Source organism: Anopheles stephensi, unplaced genomic scaffold, assembly GCF_013141755.1.
Source record: "Anopheles stephensi strain Indian unplaced genomic scaffold, UCI_ANSTEP_V1.0 ucontig55, whole genome shotgun sequence".
Taxonomy (NCBI): Eukaryota; Metazoa; Arthropoda; class Insecta; order Diptera; family Culicidae; genus Anopheles; species Anopheles stephensi.
The window spans coordinates 1-17,150 of record NW_023405422.1 but is presented as its reverse complement, the minus strand read 5'-3'; the positions used below and the strand labels follow the sequence as shown (position 1 = coordinate 17,150).

Below are 17,150 nucleotides of genomic sequence, written 5' to 3'. Positions count from 1 at the left end.
TAAGCACCAAAACCAACATCAATTGAGACAGAGTTCAAGTTAGCTCAATAGTTCAAGTGACAATTATTCAAAGTCCTCACGAAAAAACTTTAAATCTCAATAAATTGGACCCGACAACCAATCGTCTCGCTACGGGCTGACCCCAAAAACTGTTCCGTTCTAATTAACTGCACTTGACAGCTCGTTCTACCCAGCACAGATTGTTCCAATTTGCTGCCATTTCGATAAGGTTTTCCAACAGAGAAAAGGAGTTGGCTGAGTGAGTTCCATTTACCCATTGCTTTGGTGGGTCGAGTTGATAAAGTTGATCAAACAAAAAGCCCTGGCCCCGGCTGACAGTTGCACGCTTATGCAAGGCCAGCACTCAATGACTCGAAGCTCGGAACTGCTGCTGCAAGCTTCCAAACCTTCTTCAAACCCTCAAGGTCATTAGCATAAAATCATCCCGCATGAACGGGTCACGCGGAGCAGGTCGATTCTGTCGAGGACCGTAAGATGGAGATCTCCTTTCAGCGTCGAGACTAGCCATCTTCTCAGCGCCGCCAGCCGTGCTTGTCTATTGACTACTAATGCCATCCTCGGGCGTTCGTTTCACTTCATTTGCTCGCTCATCAGGCAACCCCGGCGGGCTAATGTGCGCTCATTTACCTGTTGGCAAGCTTGTCAGCTGAGTGGTAAAGTGTGGCCTTTTTGTCTAAAATCTACCACATTTCGTGACGGGTAGCAGTCGAAAAATGAAAAACACACCTTTGACGTCATTAGCCTACCGCGTGTCGGCCACCGGTGTGCGAGATGATGTGTTTTCAACAAGTGCGACAGGACATGTTGAGCGGCATTCATTCAGGCGCAATGTACGGTCTTGACAGCACAAAAGCAAAATCTATTTTTATTTCTAAAGCCATTCGTTCCACTCCACTTGATGCCCCGGGATGTAACGACAAATAAAGTATCTGGTTCGCGTTGGAGCTTTTCGGGAGGGAAAGCGTGTCAGGTTGTTTGTGTGTGTGTGCGGTAGAGTTCCTTTTAAAAAGGGGAAAAGAGATTACCAAACTGCAACAATCCGCCGTGTCGGTGTCTGCGCCTTCCGCCAGCCTGTTGTCGGTCACAGGTGCCGCCATTATGCTTTTTTTGTTTGGTTGATCCTACACACGCTAGGCCCTCGCGACAGCGGCGCACTCTGGTGGTGTTGTTCGATTTACATAATTTTCTCATTTAAATTTTTATCGACTCTGGCAGTATCTCAAATTGGCTCCATTTCTTCCCAGTGAAACCCGGTGCGGGAACACCACACCAACCAGCAAAAAAGAAAGGATTCGCCGAGCGCCGCCATAATGTGTGTCCGCTTGTCCGGATGCTCTGTCCAAGATAAACATTGCGCAACGGTTGTGTGCTGGCTTAGTGGAAATTTATCAGCGTTTTTCATCGTGATGCTTGTTTTTTTCCTCTGCTGTTGTTGTTTTCGCTCGTTGGTTCAATAGCCGTTTCGCATCGCATTAGTTGGGCGAGGCGGTGCTTAGTGAGCGCACTCGTGTAAAAGCGATTTATTACCACCTTGCGTAACTAGGCTCATCTGGGTTGAAGGCGAACGCGTGGTAAGGTGCTGACATAACTTTTATTTTCACACGTGTACGAGATAAAATATTTATTGTTAATTTTGCATAATACGCTGTTGATTACTTTCGCCGATTAGGCTGGGGAGAACCGTGGACTAAAACCTCTGGACCATAAATATGTAACTGATCCCCTTTTTTGTGTGTGGGGTTGTGAAGGAAAGTGTACGCGTCATTTATATGCAAAGCAATTTGTTACACTTCACGGACGGACCTGAACAAACAATCTCGCTGATTGGACATCGGAAAGGTGACCGGCGACATCTTGGGGGCTTTTTTTTCTCTGTATAGGAGATGAGACAGGATGCACGTTAACCAGCAAACATTAGTTCTTCAGCTGGGTTGAGTTTGTTATTCTTGTGAAGGAGAGTAGCAGACCAGCTAAAAGTGCAACGAAACGATTAGGTATTTGCTTATTGAGTTACGGTAAACGTTAAATTTTGAAATAGTTTAGTCTTAACACGGATTTGATAAGAATTTTTGAACATATATTTGCATAGGAGATCAGCTGAATTAAGGTATTTTTGTCACAAAATAGACTATTTTCATAATGTAAGCTTGTGGGGTCGTACGGTGGTAGAGGAGTCAATTTCACCGGTTTTCGTGAGGGGTCGCCTATTAAATTATTTTTTTAAAGGTTGCCGTTAAATGAGTGATTTTTGAGCATATTTTTTAAAAATTAAATGTGATACAAAATATTCCATAAAAAATTAAATGATCGTTCAAATGCATGGCTTCCATTTGATTCAACTCTCGGCTCGATAATGTTTGAAACCCTAAAAAAATCAACTCACAAAAAAAAACAAATGCTAAGTCAGCACATGTCTACCTTCCTTATCAAACAATTAGCAAACAGAAGGTGCGATGAAAATTCCAGACCCAGTCCCATAGCTGGTAGACAATTGAAATTCATCCTTTCTTTACGATGTTGCCCAAAGCCAACCTACCACCAAAACCAAACTCCCCCAAGGGCTAGAAAAAGGTGTTTCTTGGTGTGCTGATCAGATAATTTACCCTTCACGAAAACAGGCGCCAATTTACACATCGTACCACCGTACCACTCGCTTTGTTTCCCTGCTGCGTGCAGAAAAGAAAAACTTCCCGAAAACCACCCTGATGGGGCAACTTTTTCCACAGGGCCAAACAGGGGGCCAAAAACCCGGAACAGTTTTCTTCCACCAAACCCCCAAAACAAACACAGCGTAAACAAAGACGTTGTTATCTGGTGATTATTTCTTTCGCTCGCCCTTTTTTCACCCATCATGCTCAACTAGCGACCACTTTTTTGGGGTGTAACTTCTCATACTTTCAGCGAAGAGAGAAAGAGAGAGAAAGAAAAATGAAGGGGACACTTTGTTTCTATTCTGGTCATCGGCACCTCAAACTACTGGTTTGTCCGCAGGAAAATGATTGTCATTTGTTTCTTTCGACTTTTTTCTTTACTATCTCTCCATCTCTTAGGCTCGTTCAAAACTGCCGAAAAAGCGTCGCCGTGTGCTGCCGGTGGAGCAACCGCGAAGGAAGCGTGACATGGGTGCGGCTAACCGGCGGGTAAATGCGCTCAAACACCAACACACCCAACCGACCCATCCCGCCATCTTTAAGGATGCTTTCGGTGGGGCGAAAATCGGTAAGCTTTCGCCTCTCGTGGGAGCTTTTGCGTGTAGAATTATTCCTTAACCGAAAAGTTCAGAGAGGTTGAGCTTTACAGAGCTTTTGAGAGCTTTTCCTTCAACATAGACTGGAAAAGCTTCAACAAAAAACTCCTTTTTCTATATTCCTCATGTGTTTAAATTATGTTCTCACCCTTCAGGTCACGTGAATGGCGTCAATGTGATAGGACTCACCCTTCAAGGACCTTCCGTACCAGGGCTAGCAGTCCTCAAGCCACCTTCCGTACTACAGCAGGGTAATTTTTGTACTTTAAATCATAATCCCCGAAAAAAAAATTCAATCCCTTCCCAGTAAAGCTTCAATCGCAAACAAATTTCATGCTAATATTGTCGATAATAATCCATCCGTTCCAATCTGCCAACGACAACAAATTTGTCCTCTTCCACTTTCTCGCTCTTCTTCCTCTAGGTGATTTCATCAACGTGCCACAGCTGAGCTCACTGCAGCCGCGCCAACCGACGACCGGAAATGTGGATTTATTGCTACCATTACAGCCGAAATTGCTCGTTCCGCTGGGTAAGACGAGACTGCTGTTCCGCCCGCATCGAACCGCGTTTGTTTGCCATTAATTCAACTCGATTCTTTCGTACTCCCGTTTCGCTTTTTTCTTCCCCTTTTGCCACATTCGCAGCAGCAGTCGAGCGACGGGAATCAAAACCGGAAGAAATGATCCCACTGGAACCGAAAGTCACCTTACAGAGCGACCCGAACGGTGTGTCCGGCAGCAATACGCCTGGGGATGAATGTTGAACGCCTGGCAGCACGCTTTCTTCCTGATGCGCACACTAAGGGACACAGGCACGGTGTGAGTGTCCCGGAAAATTGAGAAACGAAAGGATTTTGATTAGATTTGTAAAAGTTGTAAGTTTGGGAAGTGAACAGTCATCGGGAAAAAAACTTGTCTGAAAAGTAAAGCGAAAGAAATCTGGCAGCAAGTCGTAGAAAAAAAGGATGTATGTATGTACTCAAATAAAGGAACTAAGCAGGGATATGAAATAGAAGCTAAATAAACACTTAAAGAAATGTAAGGCAAATAATGAAAATGCATTCAAGTTCGTCGCAATTCACTTCACGTCAAAGAGAGGCTAGAGTTGAAAGTTTTCTGTTTTTACTAGGGAATTGTGCGACCTTTTGCTAGCAGAGATCGTAAACGGGAGCAAAATTTAGTGGTGAACGAATCGTTTTTGTCATACAAAGACGCGTGTGTTGGACGAGTTGAGTTTGCATCGTAAAGGGAGATTAAGCTTTGTGCCAAGCGCATCATAAGTAAACTAGCTAGTGACTAGTTGTTTAATTGGATAACGTTGTTGTGCTCAACTTTTATACGACCGTGTGTGTATGTGTGCATATGCCATAAAATGACGAGTTGAAGTATCGAATCAAAATGGAAACAGATTTCAAAACGTGGGTTGGAAGAAGCAGCGTGATAAAGCGGTTGAACCACGAACATGAGCGAAAAAACGCTTCTCCAGTGCGGGAAGTGACGTGTGTTAGTGAAACAATACAATGTATCTGTATGAATGTATGCCAACAGTAAATGTTCTAAATTGGTTGAAAAAGACAAACCAAGCAGAAAAAAAACCAACAGAAAGTCCCAACTGGAAAAAACTTCTACCGTCTGTGTCACAATGTCCACAATTATCGATGTCCAGCAAAGGAAAACTGAAAAACGGAAAATACATTTCACGTTTAAATGTGAATCGGTGAGGGAAAGAGGGAAACCACATTACAACAAGCTTTAAGAAAACATACAACGGTGTGAAACGAGGTTTTAAAACACGAGGAATCGAATGACTGGAGCGTGTTAGTGAAATGAATCTGCAAACCAATCTACTCTTAAATTTAACCGAACCAAAAGAAAGGAAAGAAAGATGTGGAGCAGTTTAAACAATTATTCAACTTCAAAAGAAGACTTTCTGATGCTACTCTCCCTCAACTTTCATAAAAACGGTCAATGAAACAGTAGAGCAACAATTGGAATCAATTTCTGATCGGTTTCAAATCGACAAAACGTCAAGCAGAACGTTGTGGGGCTACAAGTTTCCGTTCAGTAGACAAACTTCTTCAAAGATTTTCTCCTTTCTTCATTAAACATGTAAATCTTACACTCAGAAAGGATTGATTTAACTGGAAAACAAAACTTGTTTATTAATGTTAAACGAACCACAGCGACAAGAGGAAATCAGTGAAGGAAAACTATATGTGTCAAGACAATTAAGCTGTTATGTTTAGTGAAAATGAGACCAGAAATATATTTGTGCGGTTTTAAACGAGCCATATCTTGTTGTTTAAGTTAATCTTCTTCTTCTTCTTCCTTGGCACTTCAACCTGGAGAGATATCTCTGCCAGCCATTTCTGGCTTGCTGTGACTTAATCTGCTTTTAAATTCTAAGCAAAGTAGTCAGCTCTACGTACGAGGAGGCAGTCCGGATGGGATTTGAACCCCGGTTCTGCCGTGTGGAGACCAGCGCCGCTGTCGCTTCGGCCATCGGACCGCCATGACATTTATTTATAGATGATAAAGTTCTCTAGTTTTATTTAAATGAAGTCAAGCTCAACTTTGTCTCTTTGCCACGCAGATTCCAGAACTGTCATTCTCTTTCCATCCCTCATTTGTTCTCTTCCTTTCTCCCTTTTTCTCTCTCTGTCGCTCACGCGTTGAAATAAAATGCGTATTCGAGTGTTTGAAAATAGCATAAAGAAGATATACTACATTCGAGATTCCTTTCCGGGGCTGGTGGGACATTTGGTCATCCGTCCGTTGGTCCGCTCCGTCCATCGGCCGGACGACAGATCGTGGACAATTTTTACTGCTGCTCGTAAATTTTGCAAATAAGAAACCTAGCACCCGCTACTATCCATCCCCCCACACACACACAGCGCAGACCAAAATTAATGACGGCTGTTTAGTGCTTCTGACGGTTCCACAAAGTAAAGGCCGTTGCGTTGTCGCTCTGTACTACTTGACAGTAAAAAAATAAAGAAAAGAAACTCGAACGGACGAAAGAAGACTGAACAACTCAAGGCATACCACGTAACTTACTTGATAGCTCTCAAGTAACAAACCGAAACGGGAGAAAAGATCCCACCGAACGATCCTCTTTTGTGGAGTGATTGCTCCATGCAGGCGGAAACGGGCTGTGAAGCCGACACGGGTGGCTTATTGGCCGGGCCGGGCCGGTTGTTGAGAATTATATCCCGAAAAAATCATTAAATTAGGGCAAGCGGTAAGCTGTTCATCAAAACGCGTACCGAGCGCCTTCATTAACGCAAAACGTGTTGCGTTTCTTCGCGATTGGAGGGGAGCAAATTTATGGGCTCTCTGGTCCTTGCATCGGACGCACTTGTGAACGTAGTCACGTGGTTACCATGCCGACAGTGAGTCTTAGCTTGGGGTTGCTTTTGGGACAGATTTTGTTGTTGCTTCTTGCCTTCAAAATCAATTAAACTGTTCATCTCGTGGCAAAAAGTTTTCCACCACAAAGGCATAATGAAGGTCATAATGCATTAAGGGAAACCTCGAGATGAGTATCTCCCTCTCTGGAAGGCTTTCGAGCAGCGTCTTCATTCAACACACCTTTCTCAACGTTCACAAAGACTTTCAAGCACGCAATCAGCACTCTGCTCGCTGGCCAAAGAACAGAAACTCCGACCAGCGGTAAAACTCTAAGAGCTCGGTAGCGGAAACTTGAATGCTTGTTTCATTTCGGTGCTTCTTGGCTTGGCGGTATTCTTCTAGCACGAGATAGCACTTTCCCAGTTTCCAGTCATTTTAATTTTTCCTGAAACCACAAACCAAATCGCAGACGATGAAGCCGGCGGCAGCAGCATGATGATTCTTGTTTATGCTACGCTTCGGTGCGGTATATAGTTGAAGTCGTATCCTATTTTCTGTGGGCGCTTTCGAAAGCATCCGTATCGCTTCTGCCCGTTTTAATCTCCATCTGTCTATCGGACGGGGGATGTGTGTTTGGTTGAGTGTTTTGTTGTTTCACTTTGTTCGAAATTAAGCAACGTTTACTTACCTTGAAGAGCGTGCACTTGGGGGATTTTTATTTTATCGGAGGGGATGATAGTTTACGGAAGGTTTTAAAACATTCTTTGAAAGAGGAACAGCAGTTTTAATTTATGTTCAAACATTTTCAAGGTTTTACTTTGTTCTCTATGAAACATTTAAAAATTCGTGTAATAAACTACATGACGTTTTCTTTTGTGGTAAGCGTTGACGAAGACTCTTGATTTGCTCCTGTTCTTTCATCAAAATCGTAAGACAGCTCATATAAATGAACAAATTACAACAAGAACCTCAAAGAAAAATTCACCCAAAGGAAAGCTTGAAAAAGTCATTTGTTGGACGTAAATGGTCAGGAAAATGGTTCGTTACGGACGGTCGCTGCACGAAAAGCTAACGGTGAACAACGAACAAAGGACGAGCGCAGTGAAACCTCTGTGAAAACCATCATCATAAACAATCATTGCAGTTTTCAAAGGTAAGGCAATAGGAAGAGGAATGGGACGAAACATAACGGAAAACTCTTGCCAAAAACGTGCCTTCCGTGTTGATGAGAACCTTCACCTTCGTCGAAAATGGTGCTTTGTCGTCTGTGGCCGTTTCCGGGTGGCGCAAGATTGTTTCAATTCTCCTTAGTGTATTTCGTTCGTATCAATTTTCGCTTCTACGAGGAACTATCCAGAGAAAACATTGTTGTGTCCTTTGCGTTTTTCTGTCAAACTGTCAGACAGACAACTGTCTGTCTGATGTTACAGCTGGCAGTATTGATTGTGCTGTTGCTGTGTGAAATAATAAAATATACCAATGTAGACAATCAAAGGTTATGGGCTGTCTGGCACAGGTTACAAGAAGGTTGATTGATCAAACATTCGATGGGTGACATTGAGGAGATGCAATTGTGCATCAGGTGGGATTTGTGGCACATGAAAACCCTTGAAGTAGCAATACGGCCAGACCGTTCTTTATGAATAAAAAAAACCCGTGAAGTACTGGGCGTCTCCAATAAGTACGCTTACCAGTTAGTAAAGCAACCAGGCGTCTCCTTCTTACCCAATTTTTTCCCTCACGTAGAAGAGCCAGGAAAGTAAAACTCTAAAAATTCTAAAGAAATTTGTAAATTAAATCTCCTTCAGAGAATAATTTGTTAAAATTGTCTAAAATCCAAAATTAAACACTTAAAATCAACCAGGCGTCTTCATCAGAACTTTAAGGCGGAACTTCTTGCTTTCTAAATTGAGCACAGCTTAACTTTTATTCCTGTTTGATCTTATTCTCGATGTGAAGTCTTAAATTCATCACAACTTAAGCTTAACAGTAATGCGACCTTGATACCTTTTTCCTCCTCCCCCGATACACGACAAAGAAGTCGCATTGCGACGGACCAACCATGAATCGCTTAGGTCACGAGAGGAAAAGGAAAACATCAAACCCTACGGTTTCGCTTTTGTAAAAATAAGACCACAATACCGTGCCGTGGGTGGTGTGCAAGGTGGTAATGAATCTTTTATGGCACTGATGGCAAATTAATCGACAAGGAAGGATAAAGCACAGTCCGAGACTGTACAGAACGCGAGAAGAGCGAAAAAGAAAGATCCGTGTCGTGAAGATGCTGCCTATTCGGGACGGCATGTTTTGCTAGCGATGTGGAGAAAAAAAGCGCGACACACCATAAATCGTCGATCGATAGGGCAGTAGTGCCGACCGTTAATCGGACTGTCGGACACGGTCGAAGTAGCGCGATTGGGTTCTCGGTTTGGCCGATTCGTGTGTTGTGCCGATTGTTGCACATGTGATCGATGAGGAAGGCTGAGGTTGAGTGGGCGGTGAGTGGGAGGTGTGTGAGGGCAACATTTTATGTATGCTACTTTACTTCAACTTTTTCCCTCCGTCAACATCATCATGCGCCACACATATGCGAGCTCGACCACTAGAGAAAGAGTACTTAGCGCATGAAAGAAGGCAGAACGAGTGTGTGTGTGTGTGAGCGATGTTTATGAGACTCGATAATGAAGGCCATAAAGCACACCACGCCATCGACCACAAATGAGTGTCCGATGGGAGAAAAATCGATCCATTTCAGTCGGTGCTGCTGGTGGTGCTACTGCTGACCTAGTCACTACCACCGACCGACCAGGGTAGTGATTTGTAAGACCATAAACTCTAATCTCAGTGTGTTATAATTTGTTTAGCCATTACATGTCAATACAATCTGTACACAAGCACACACACTAACTGACGCACTTAGGTTAGCCGCTGGGTAAATCTTGCCCTTATCAACACCCGTACCGTATCGGAAGGTTGTTTGCTTTTGCCCCGAGTAAACAGAGCTCAAATACTCAACGACGAGAGACCTAATGCAGAAGCCTTTTGCTTTTTTTCCTTCCTGCACTTTCTTTCCCAACTCCGTTAGCTCAAGCCCCGCAGCAGATACTTTAGTCATTTGCGTTCCAAATTAAGTTCATATTTCCGCATAATCAGCCAACCGATCGAATTAGCATGCGAATGAGATCGAATCGCTCACTGGCGAATCAAAAATTAAGCAAGAGCGACCAGCCGCCGCCCTTTGATGAACTTGTTGGAGCGCTTTTTATTTCTGCTTCTGCACTTGACTGCTTAAAACAGAGGCACACAGACAGGCTCAGGATGGTACTGCTGGCGGAACTCACTTATTTGCATAACCCAGTTCAGTTCAGTTTGGCTCGCACACACACACACAGCCGGTGAAGTATGGAAATGAAAATGAGGGTTAAAAAGAAGGGGATGTTAAATGGCTGTCAGTATCACATCCTGATGAGTGGTGCATTCAACTGGTTTTTACTGAGAACTTAAATGGGTGTAATCGATGAAGCTTTTCCGGGACATTTTCACTAGAGCTAGTGAGGCCTTTTTTGTTGGAAAAATCATTTGGTTTTCGCTTTTTAACGATGATTTAGAACAGTTTATAGGCATTTATCAACCTAGAAGTTAGGTTTAATGGGCTTATTGCATACTTTCAGGCGCATATTTCAATTCATTCATGCATTTTGTGCTGTTTCTCGCTTATATTAACCTTCACTAGCCACATTAACCCTCGAGAAACCCCATTTGACACCAACGCATCACCATCAGCGCCCCAAAGGATGATTAGCACGGCACTGTGTCCAACCCTTATTGCATCCAATCGAGCATCCTATTGAAATGCTCTCTTCCGGGTGAATGTTCATTACACGAATAATTGTTTGATGTGAAGTGAATCGAATCGAACCGACCGACTGACACCGTCCAATACGATTTGTCGTCTTGCGTCGTGTCATTTTGTGTGTCTCGTCCCTTGGCTTTCAAAGCAATTTTCCCACCCACCTTCGGCAAACGCACTTTTCCGCTTCATCGATTGCCACCGGGCAGCGAGGTGTGTAATTTGCGTCTTCGTGGCTGTGGCCACGCTTCCCCAGCGTGCCGTACTTCTGCCGTTTTGTCAATGTTTGCGACACGTTGCATAAAGCTTAACACTTTGTTACCGGCCTGCAGAGGCAGCGTACGAAGAACAAGGATTAGCCGCGTGCAAGGCTCTGCTCTTGGGATATCGTTTTTCCACCACGCTTCGGGGCATTATCGAGTGGCTCCGTTACGCGACGCACGGTGCCACGCTTTCCACGGAACGTTCTGGATCAAATTAAGTCTTGGCGTAGATTGCTATCTTCTGCCGTGCTCATCGACAAGCTGCGCTCTCGTCTCGTCGTCTGCTCGAGTGGCATCGAGCCGGGCTTCGATTTCCTTACCGGCAAAATGGCAAGCAACAACACGTCTTAGCGGGTCCCGTGAGGCATGTAAAGTATCTAAAATATCCGACCGAATTCATGCTTTCGGGGAGGTTGGATTTTTTTTTCGATCGTTCCATGCACAGCCTGAGATAAGTTGCGAGAAGATGAAACATTTTTTTCCGCTTGTTATTTATTTTTTGGGGTTTACTTCACCCTGTCACGGACACAATTGCTTCCTTTTTTTTTTTTTTGGCAGGACGGAAAATGCTGAAGGAACCTGCGGCTTGCTGTGAACGAAAACGCACCCACATTAGGTTTTTCCTTCCATGTTTTTTTCGCTGTTTGGAATGGAGGCTGTAAATCTCTCATGAGCAAGGAAGCGCAAAGAAAAGACAAGAACTGGTGCCACACACACACACACATGGACGGCCAAATATTCGCTACCGTTGCGAGGTATAAACCCCTTTTTCCTAATCCGTTCAAAATTGAATAATATTGATTTCTGAACAGAACAGCTTCCGGAACACAACAATGCTTACTAGCACACACAAGCTTAGGCAGAAAAGTGTAACAAAAGAAACAAGAACAGCTTCAAACAGCAAGCGAAATCATTTGGCAAATCGCATGAATCGATTCACTTTCCAGTTGGCATGCTTTCGATGCTTCCTTTCATTTATCTTAATGTCGCAAGCAGCGTGCGCGCGTGTGAAGCATACGGGGAAATAATAATACACGAAACGTGTGATGGTTCAAAACCTGGTCGATGATTGGAAAAGCACGTCGATAGATGGAAGAGAGTAAAAAAAAACAGCCGTAGTATGTGAATCAATTTCCTTGTTTCCCGGGTGGAGACAACAAAGCAGGAGCAGTGCTGATAAACAAAAGCCACAACTCAAGCGGCACACTGGAAAGGGCTAATGGTGTAGTTGGAAAAGTTTTAAATCTGTCTGGGAAACTATAAAGCGTTCTTTTGTGTTTTTTGTTTAGAAAGAGACGCTTGTGTTGCAGATAGTTGGTTGGTTGTTCTTCTTTGTTTTTCTGGGGAGACGTGTCCATAAAGTTCGGTTGATGTGTCTCGGGGTAGACGGGTAGCATGTCTGTCGTTGAGATTTACATATTGGCTGTGCGCAAAATAATGGTTAAACATATTTCAAACATAGGAGATGATTTGTTTTTTAAATGACATGACAGTCTGTTTTTATTTGCAAGTCTTTAAAGAGCATAAGAGATTAAAATGAGTTCAGATTTAAAAGTGCATCATGATGATTAATTAAGCTGGTTCATTGTGTAACAATAGTGCTTGGTATTTTAAAACTGGTTGACGATTAACGGTTCTTTTCCCGTGTTTAGATTGATATACTGGTTTCTACCATGAGAAAGATCTATACCAGGGAATGAAGAGACAAGACATTTTCATTTTCGACAAGTCATTTTCTTCTGTTGCACTACAAACTTAAAGCGTCTTGGCCTACCATTTAAGCTTTCTGTGACTTGATTTCGGATAGTCAAGATGATCAGTCCTGCATATGGGGAGGCATTCTGGGGATTTGAACTCCGGTTCCGTAGTACGAAGACCGGCAGTGTTGTCACCTCTACCAACGGCCCGCTCCGATGTTTGAGAACTTTCCTCTTCCAAACAAATTATGGCAACTAGACAATGGATATAAAACTTTTCACCTCTCTCACTGTTCTCTTCCCTTTCCCACCCACAAAAGCACCCCTCTTCAAGTTAATATAGTGATGCAGCACAAATGGTTTTATTTGGCTGTAAATTCCACAAATTTTAAAAGTCTCCAAAATCGTTTGTTTCAAAGCTACCGGCAAAAGAAACAATTCAATGAGCGTTTCTCGCATTCCTACATTCTCAAAGAAAATTGTCCAGCCCCAGGGTGAGGGAGAGGCGAGCGGTACTGGTCGGAAAAGTACAAAACTCCTCAACACACCCACGGAACGGCCTCGAGCAGTGTTTAGTGAAACTTTTCATTTCTTTCCTATGAGAAAAGGAAAACCTTGACAAGCCGTGGTCTACTATGGCGGTTGGTAGTAGTTCACGGAAACACCAACACACACACACACACACGCATAAATCCTTGAACCGACTCAGGGGTACATCAATACATATAAAAAGCATAAGCAGCGGCATCGCCAGCCAGCCGGCGGGCACGCGTACCACGAGGGAATAAATTATTCATCCCGAAAGTGAGCCGGGACCGGTTCGGCCTTTTGAAGCTACTGTTTGCCTTTCCAATCACACAAACACACAATCACATTCCCACATGAAGAAGCGCATTATCTCGCTCCTTCACCCAAGGTCAACAAACGGACCATTTCCTTGACCATACTTTTGGGTCACATTTTCGGTTGTTTCGCTTCGAGTCGCTTGTCGTCGTTTCGTGTCCACCCTCATACCTCCAGGGTTTGTTTGGCTAACGTCCCCGGAGGACACACGGGACTGGCGTGAATTAATATCTAATGTGTTTTCTTCCACCACGACACCGAGATCGTTGGATGAAGCGAAGGTAAAAGACATAAACGCGGTGCACACGCAAAAAGATAAACTCCCATTAAGGGGATTGGTCACGGCGATGAATTGGTAGCCCGTTTTGACGAATCGTTTGACGTTTAATTTAAATTGAATGTACTGCACGAGGGAGTATTTCCGTTCGGAGGGCCAAAACATAACATTTTTCCACGCAGGCAATAACATTTAAGATGAAAAGCGTCTTTACTGATTAACTGCGTACAAGAGGGTCCCAGCAAATGGATCCCAACGGTTAAAAGTTGAAGCAAGGATTGGGAAAAATACAAAATTATTTACACGCTCGAAAGAATATAAATTGATGACCGACGGGCAAGGTGTGAAAATAATTTTTACACGCACATATCGCAATGCCAATGGGTCGTTTAAGGTCCCTTTTCAGACCTTTCAGCAACCCATTATCATGTATCTTATTTTATTATAAATAATCACAGTCCTTAAAAACGGTTTAGATAGTGACAAAAAGCACACGCTATGAAGTGGAAAAAGTGGAACATTCAAATTCACCATACCATTTTCCATCCCGAAGCACCTGTCGGAAGAAGTTTGTGAGGCAGAGAAATTGTTGCACGTTCGGGTCATTATTTGTTGTTTCCCCTGTTTCTTTCCGTTTGGCGTCTCATTTTCCAATCGCTTCCCGGTTTTCCTTTCATCGAGAAAAAGACTCTTTTTGCTTCTTTTTTCCATCCCTTTGGATATGGGAAAATCAGGACACATCAGACAGAGCCGTTTTCCGAAGCAACCAAACCGGAAATATTACCAACATCCGGGTTTTCCTGGGAGAAAAAGAGAGAAAGAGATTGATACGAGTGTGAGTGTGTGCATACATTGTAACCGTCGGTGTTGTGTAGTGTCAACATGACAGTTTTTTCCCGCTGTGCCTTTTTTTTCTTTCTCTTTCAGGCTCAATATTGGATTGGTATCCGAACAGGCTGGCTGGCTGAGGGTGCAACCAAAACAGGACCTGTCCCAATAAATCTTACGCCGACGGGGACGCCCGTAATAAATCTCAACCAAAAGCCATCACCGCGTGCTCTCGTGTGAGTGTGTGTGTGTGGATGTGTGCGCCGGAAACGCTGGCGGAATCGGGCAGGTCAAAATGAACCATTTCCGGTGAGGGAAGTTTTTCACTTTTGCGGAAGGGGCTGAGGTCGTTTTCTTACTGGGACCTAGCCTGCCTATTACCGGCCACGGAAACAGGTGAACCAAAAATAAATCATTACCGGAAAAAGTTGGTGAGGTTGGGACACGGAGGTCCAAGAAACTCGGTTGTTGGTTGGCTTAACTAGTTACTTGCTTGCTGCGAGTTGCTGGTGAGTTGCTTTCGGGCATTTACATGAACAGGAACTTTGAGCAAAATGTACGCTTTTTTGTGCGGAGACTGTCGAGCCGGTTTAGTGAATGTCAAGGGCAGACGAGATTTTTTTATGCGTCAATTCGTGTGAACGTGCGATTGAGCTGTTTCTTGTGTAATGTAATTAGTTGTGTCAGATAAGAGCGGGTTAGCTGGATTTAGGCCGGTTTTAATGCTTTCTTCACAACAACTTAATGCTTCTTAGCTTAAGTGGAAATGCTGAATTCCTTAGCTTGATTAAATTTAAGCTTATTTAAGGTGTTTGGTAAGAGTAGTGTTTAATTTCATTTTTAACAAATTGAAATTCGATCCAAGACCTTTCTAGGTTGTGTCTAAGAAGATTTAAATATTTCATCCCATATGTCGAAAGATTTTTCAAATGATTTTTGTTTTAATCATATTTTTCGCATCATAAAAAAGCATTTCTAAAACTATTTCAAATCTATTATACTTCCTCCCTTAAAACCGGTCCCACACACAGTTCTTTTCTCCTACTCCCATCTACTACTATCTGTTGAACGAATTTTCTCTTTGTGTGGGAAAAGACTAGCCAGCAAAACCAAGGGGCTCGGAGAATTCCAATGCCAGCGTTACACGCCCTCCACCGCACCAAAACGGCCGAAAGTCTTTTGTTTCGTGTAGGCGAGCGAAAACGGGAATGGAAAAAAGCTAAAAAGAAAATGTAACATAACACAAGAACACTCACAGCAAAAAATAAAAAAAAAACTCCCACCCTGCAACGAAATACATCAAACCGCCCGCTCTCGTGTAATTTTTCGTACTTCAACGACTCGCACCAGCCGAACGGCTCGCGGTGTCGAGAGAAGAGAGGCTTTCCGTTTTCAAGAAGCTGAAACTCTCTTCGCACAATCTTACGCACTCCTCCGTATCCTCCACCCACTCTCCCCACTCCACCCAGTGCGTTCGCAATGTGCGCTTGTAGCAAATGTAACAATGTATTTCCAAGCGAAAAAGCACAAAAACACTAAACCGGGAAGTTGACGGTTGGTGAAGGGGTTTTGCGGTGGAGTTTCGGAAGGGAACTCGGCAGTTACGCTAGTGGGTTATTACTACGGATGGTTGGTGGGGGTGGCTCTCTCTTGTTTATCCGGCTCATTTTCTCGGACGTTTTCTCTTGCTGCTCAACCCCACGCAGACACGCAGCTGAGGGCTGCGGGAAGCGTTTAATTTTTTGTTTACTTACACATTTTTCTCCCGTAAGCTCTGTTTTATGTTGATTCACACACTGGGCAGGAAAATCTGTTCTCCCGGTTAGATTGCAATGTAACGCCTTCAAAACATGGAGAGCGTGGTGTGAGAGAGAATGTTGGTGCGATTTGCTCACGCTTTCTCTTCGTCGATTTGGACACTCTCTGGCGATGGTTCGTTTCGTCGATTTTCATCATCTCAGCAACAGTGTTGGCTCATAAAATTCCGCTCAAAGATGTCGTCTCTCTAAATCTGTGCAATAGGAAGGATATTATGAGAGGGGCGTCAAACACACTGATGGAGAATAAAGCTATGGTGTACTGTGAACTCCTTTAAGCAATGGGCCGAAATCGATATGGTCGTTAATATCAAATTGTAGATGAAAAACTCCTGGAAGAATGCAACCTGAGAGTCATGACTCGTTTGTTGAAGTCTCGAAGTAGTAATATATCATTATTAATTTAAATAGTTCAATCACTACAAAAATAACCAAGTATGCAGAAGATTTCTCCGGAAGTTTTGCAATTAGCGATAAAAATCAGCAAAAATGGATAAATAAAAGGTAAAGACCGGGAATTATAAATTGAATTTAACATCCAACGACAGTTGGACACCCCTGCTCCCATAGTAAACCGTGTCTCATTCGATCGAGCGCGGATGGACTCGCCGCGAATCGAGAACGTGCCAAGGAGTGTTACCACTTTTCAGTAGTAATCGAGACGTCGTTCGATTCCCGTGCTCTCTGCGTGCTGTTCCGTAAAGGACGGTTTTCCTGACCCCGAGGACCTTCGTGTTGTGTGTGTGTGTGCGTGCGTGCGTACGTGCATGTACGTGTGAGCGTGTGTGTGTGTGTGTGGACCAAACAAAACCGAAGGAAGGAAGCAGAACGAGCGAGATTGCACACGTGCTTCACGTCCTTACCAACTCAACAGTGTGTGCGTGCTTGTGAGTGTGTTTGCCCTTTATACACCCCGCGTGTGTATGTAAGAAGGGTCCTGTACATCCTGAATAG

General features: G+C 43.6%; 1 protein-coding gene across 3 annotated transcripts in view; it reads left to right on the top strand.

Annotated features, from left to right (window-relative positions):
- LOC118517151 (potassium voltage-gated channel protein Shaw-like) overlaps positions 1-5,563 on the top strand; it is a 30,585-nt gene extending 25,022 nt beyond the window's left edge. For 2 of the 3 annotated variants that reach the window (XM_036063015.1, XM_036063013.1), the window contains exons 8-11: positions 3,072-3,240; positions 3,424-3,519; positions 3,693-3,800; positions 3,916-5,563. In XM_036063015.1, coding sequence (XP_035918908.1) covers positions 3,072-3,240; positions 3,424-3,519; positions 3,693-3,800; positions 3,916-4,034 — 492 coding nt within the window. In that variant the 3' untranslated portion in view covers positions 4,035-5,563. The remainder of the gene's footprint in view (positions 1-3,071; positions 3,241-3,423; positions 3,520-3,692; positions 3,801-3,915) is intronic. The other variant, XM_036063014.1, reaches the window with a different exon arrangement.
- The last annotated feature ends 11,587 nt before the right edge of the window (positions 5,564-17,150 follow it).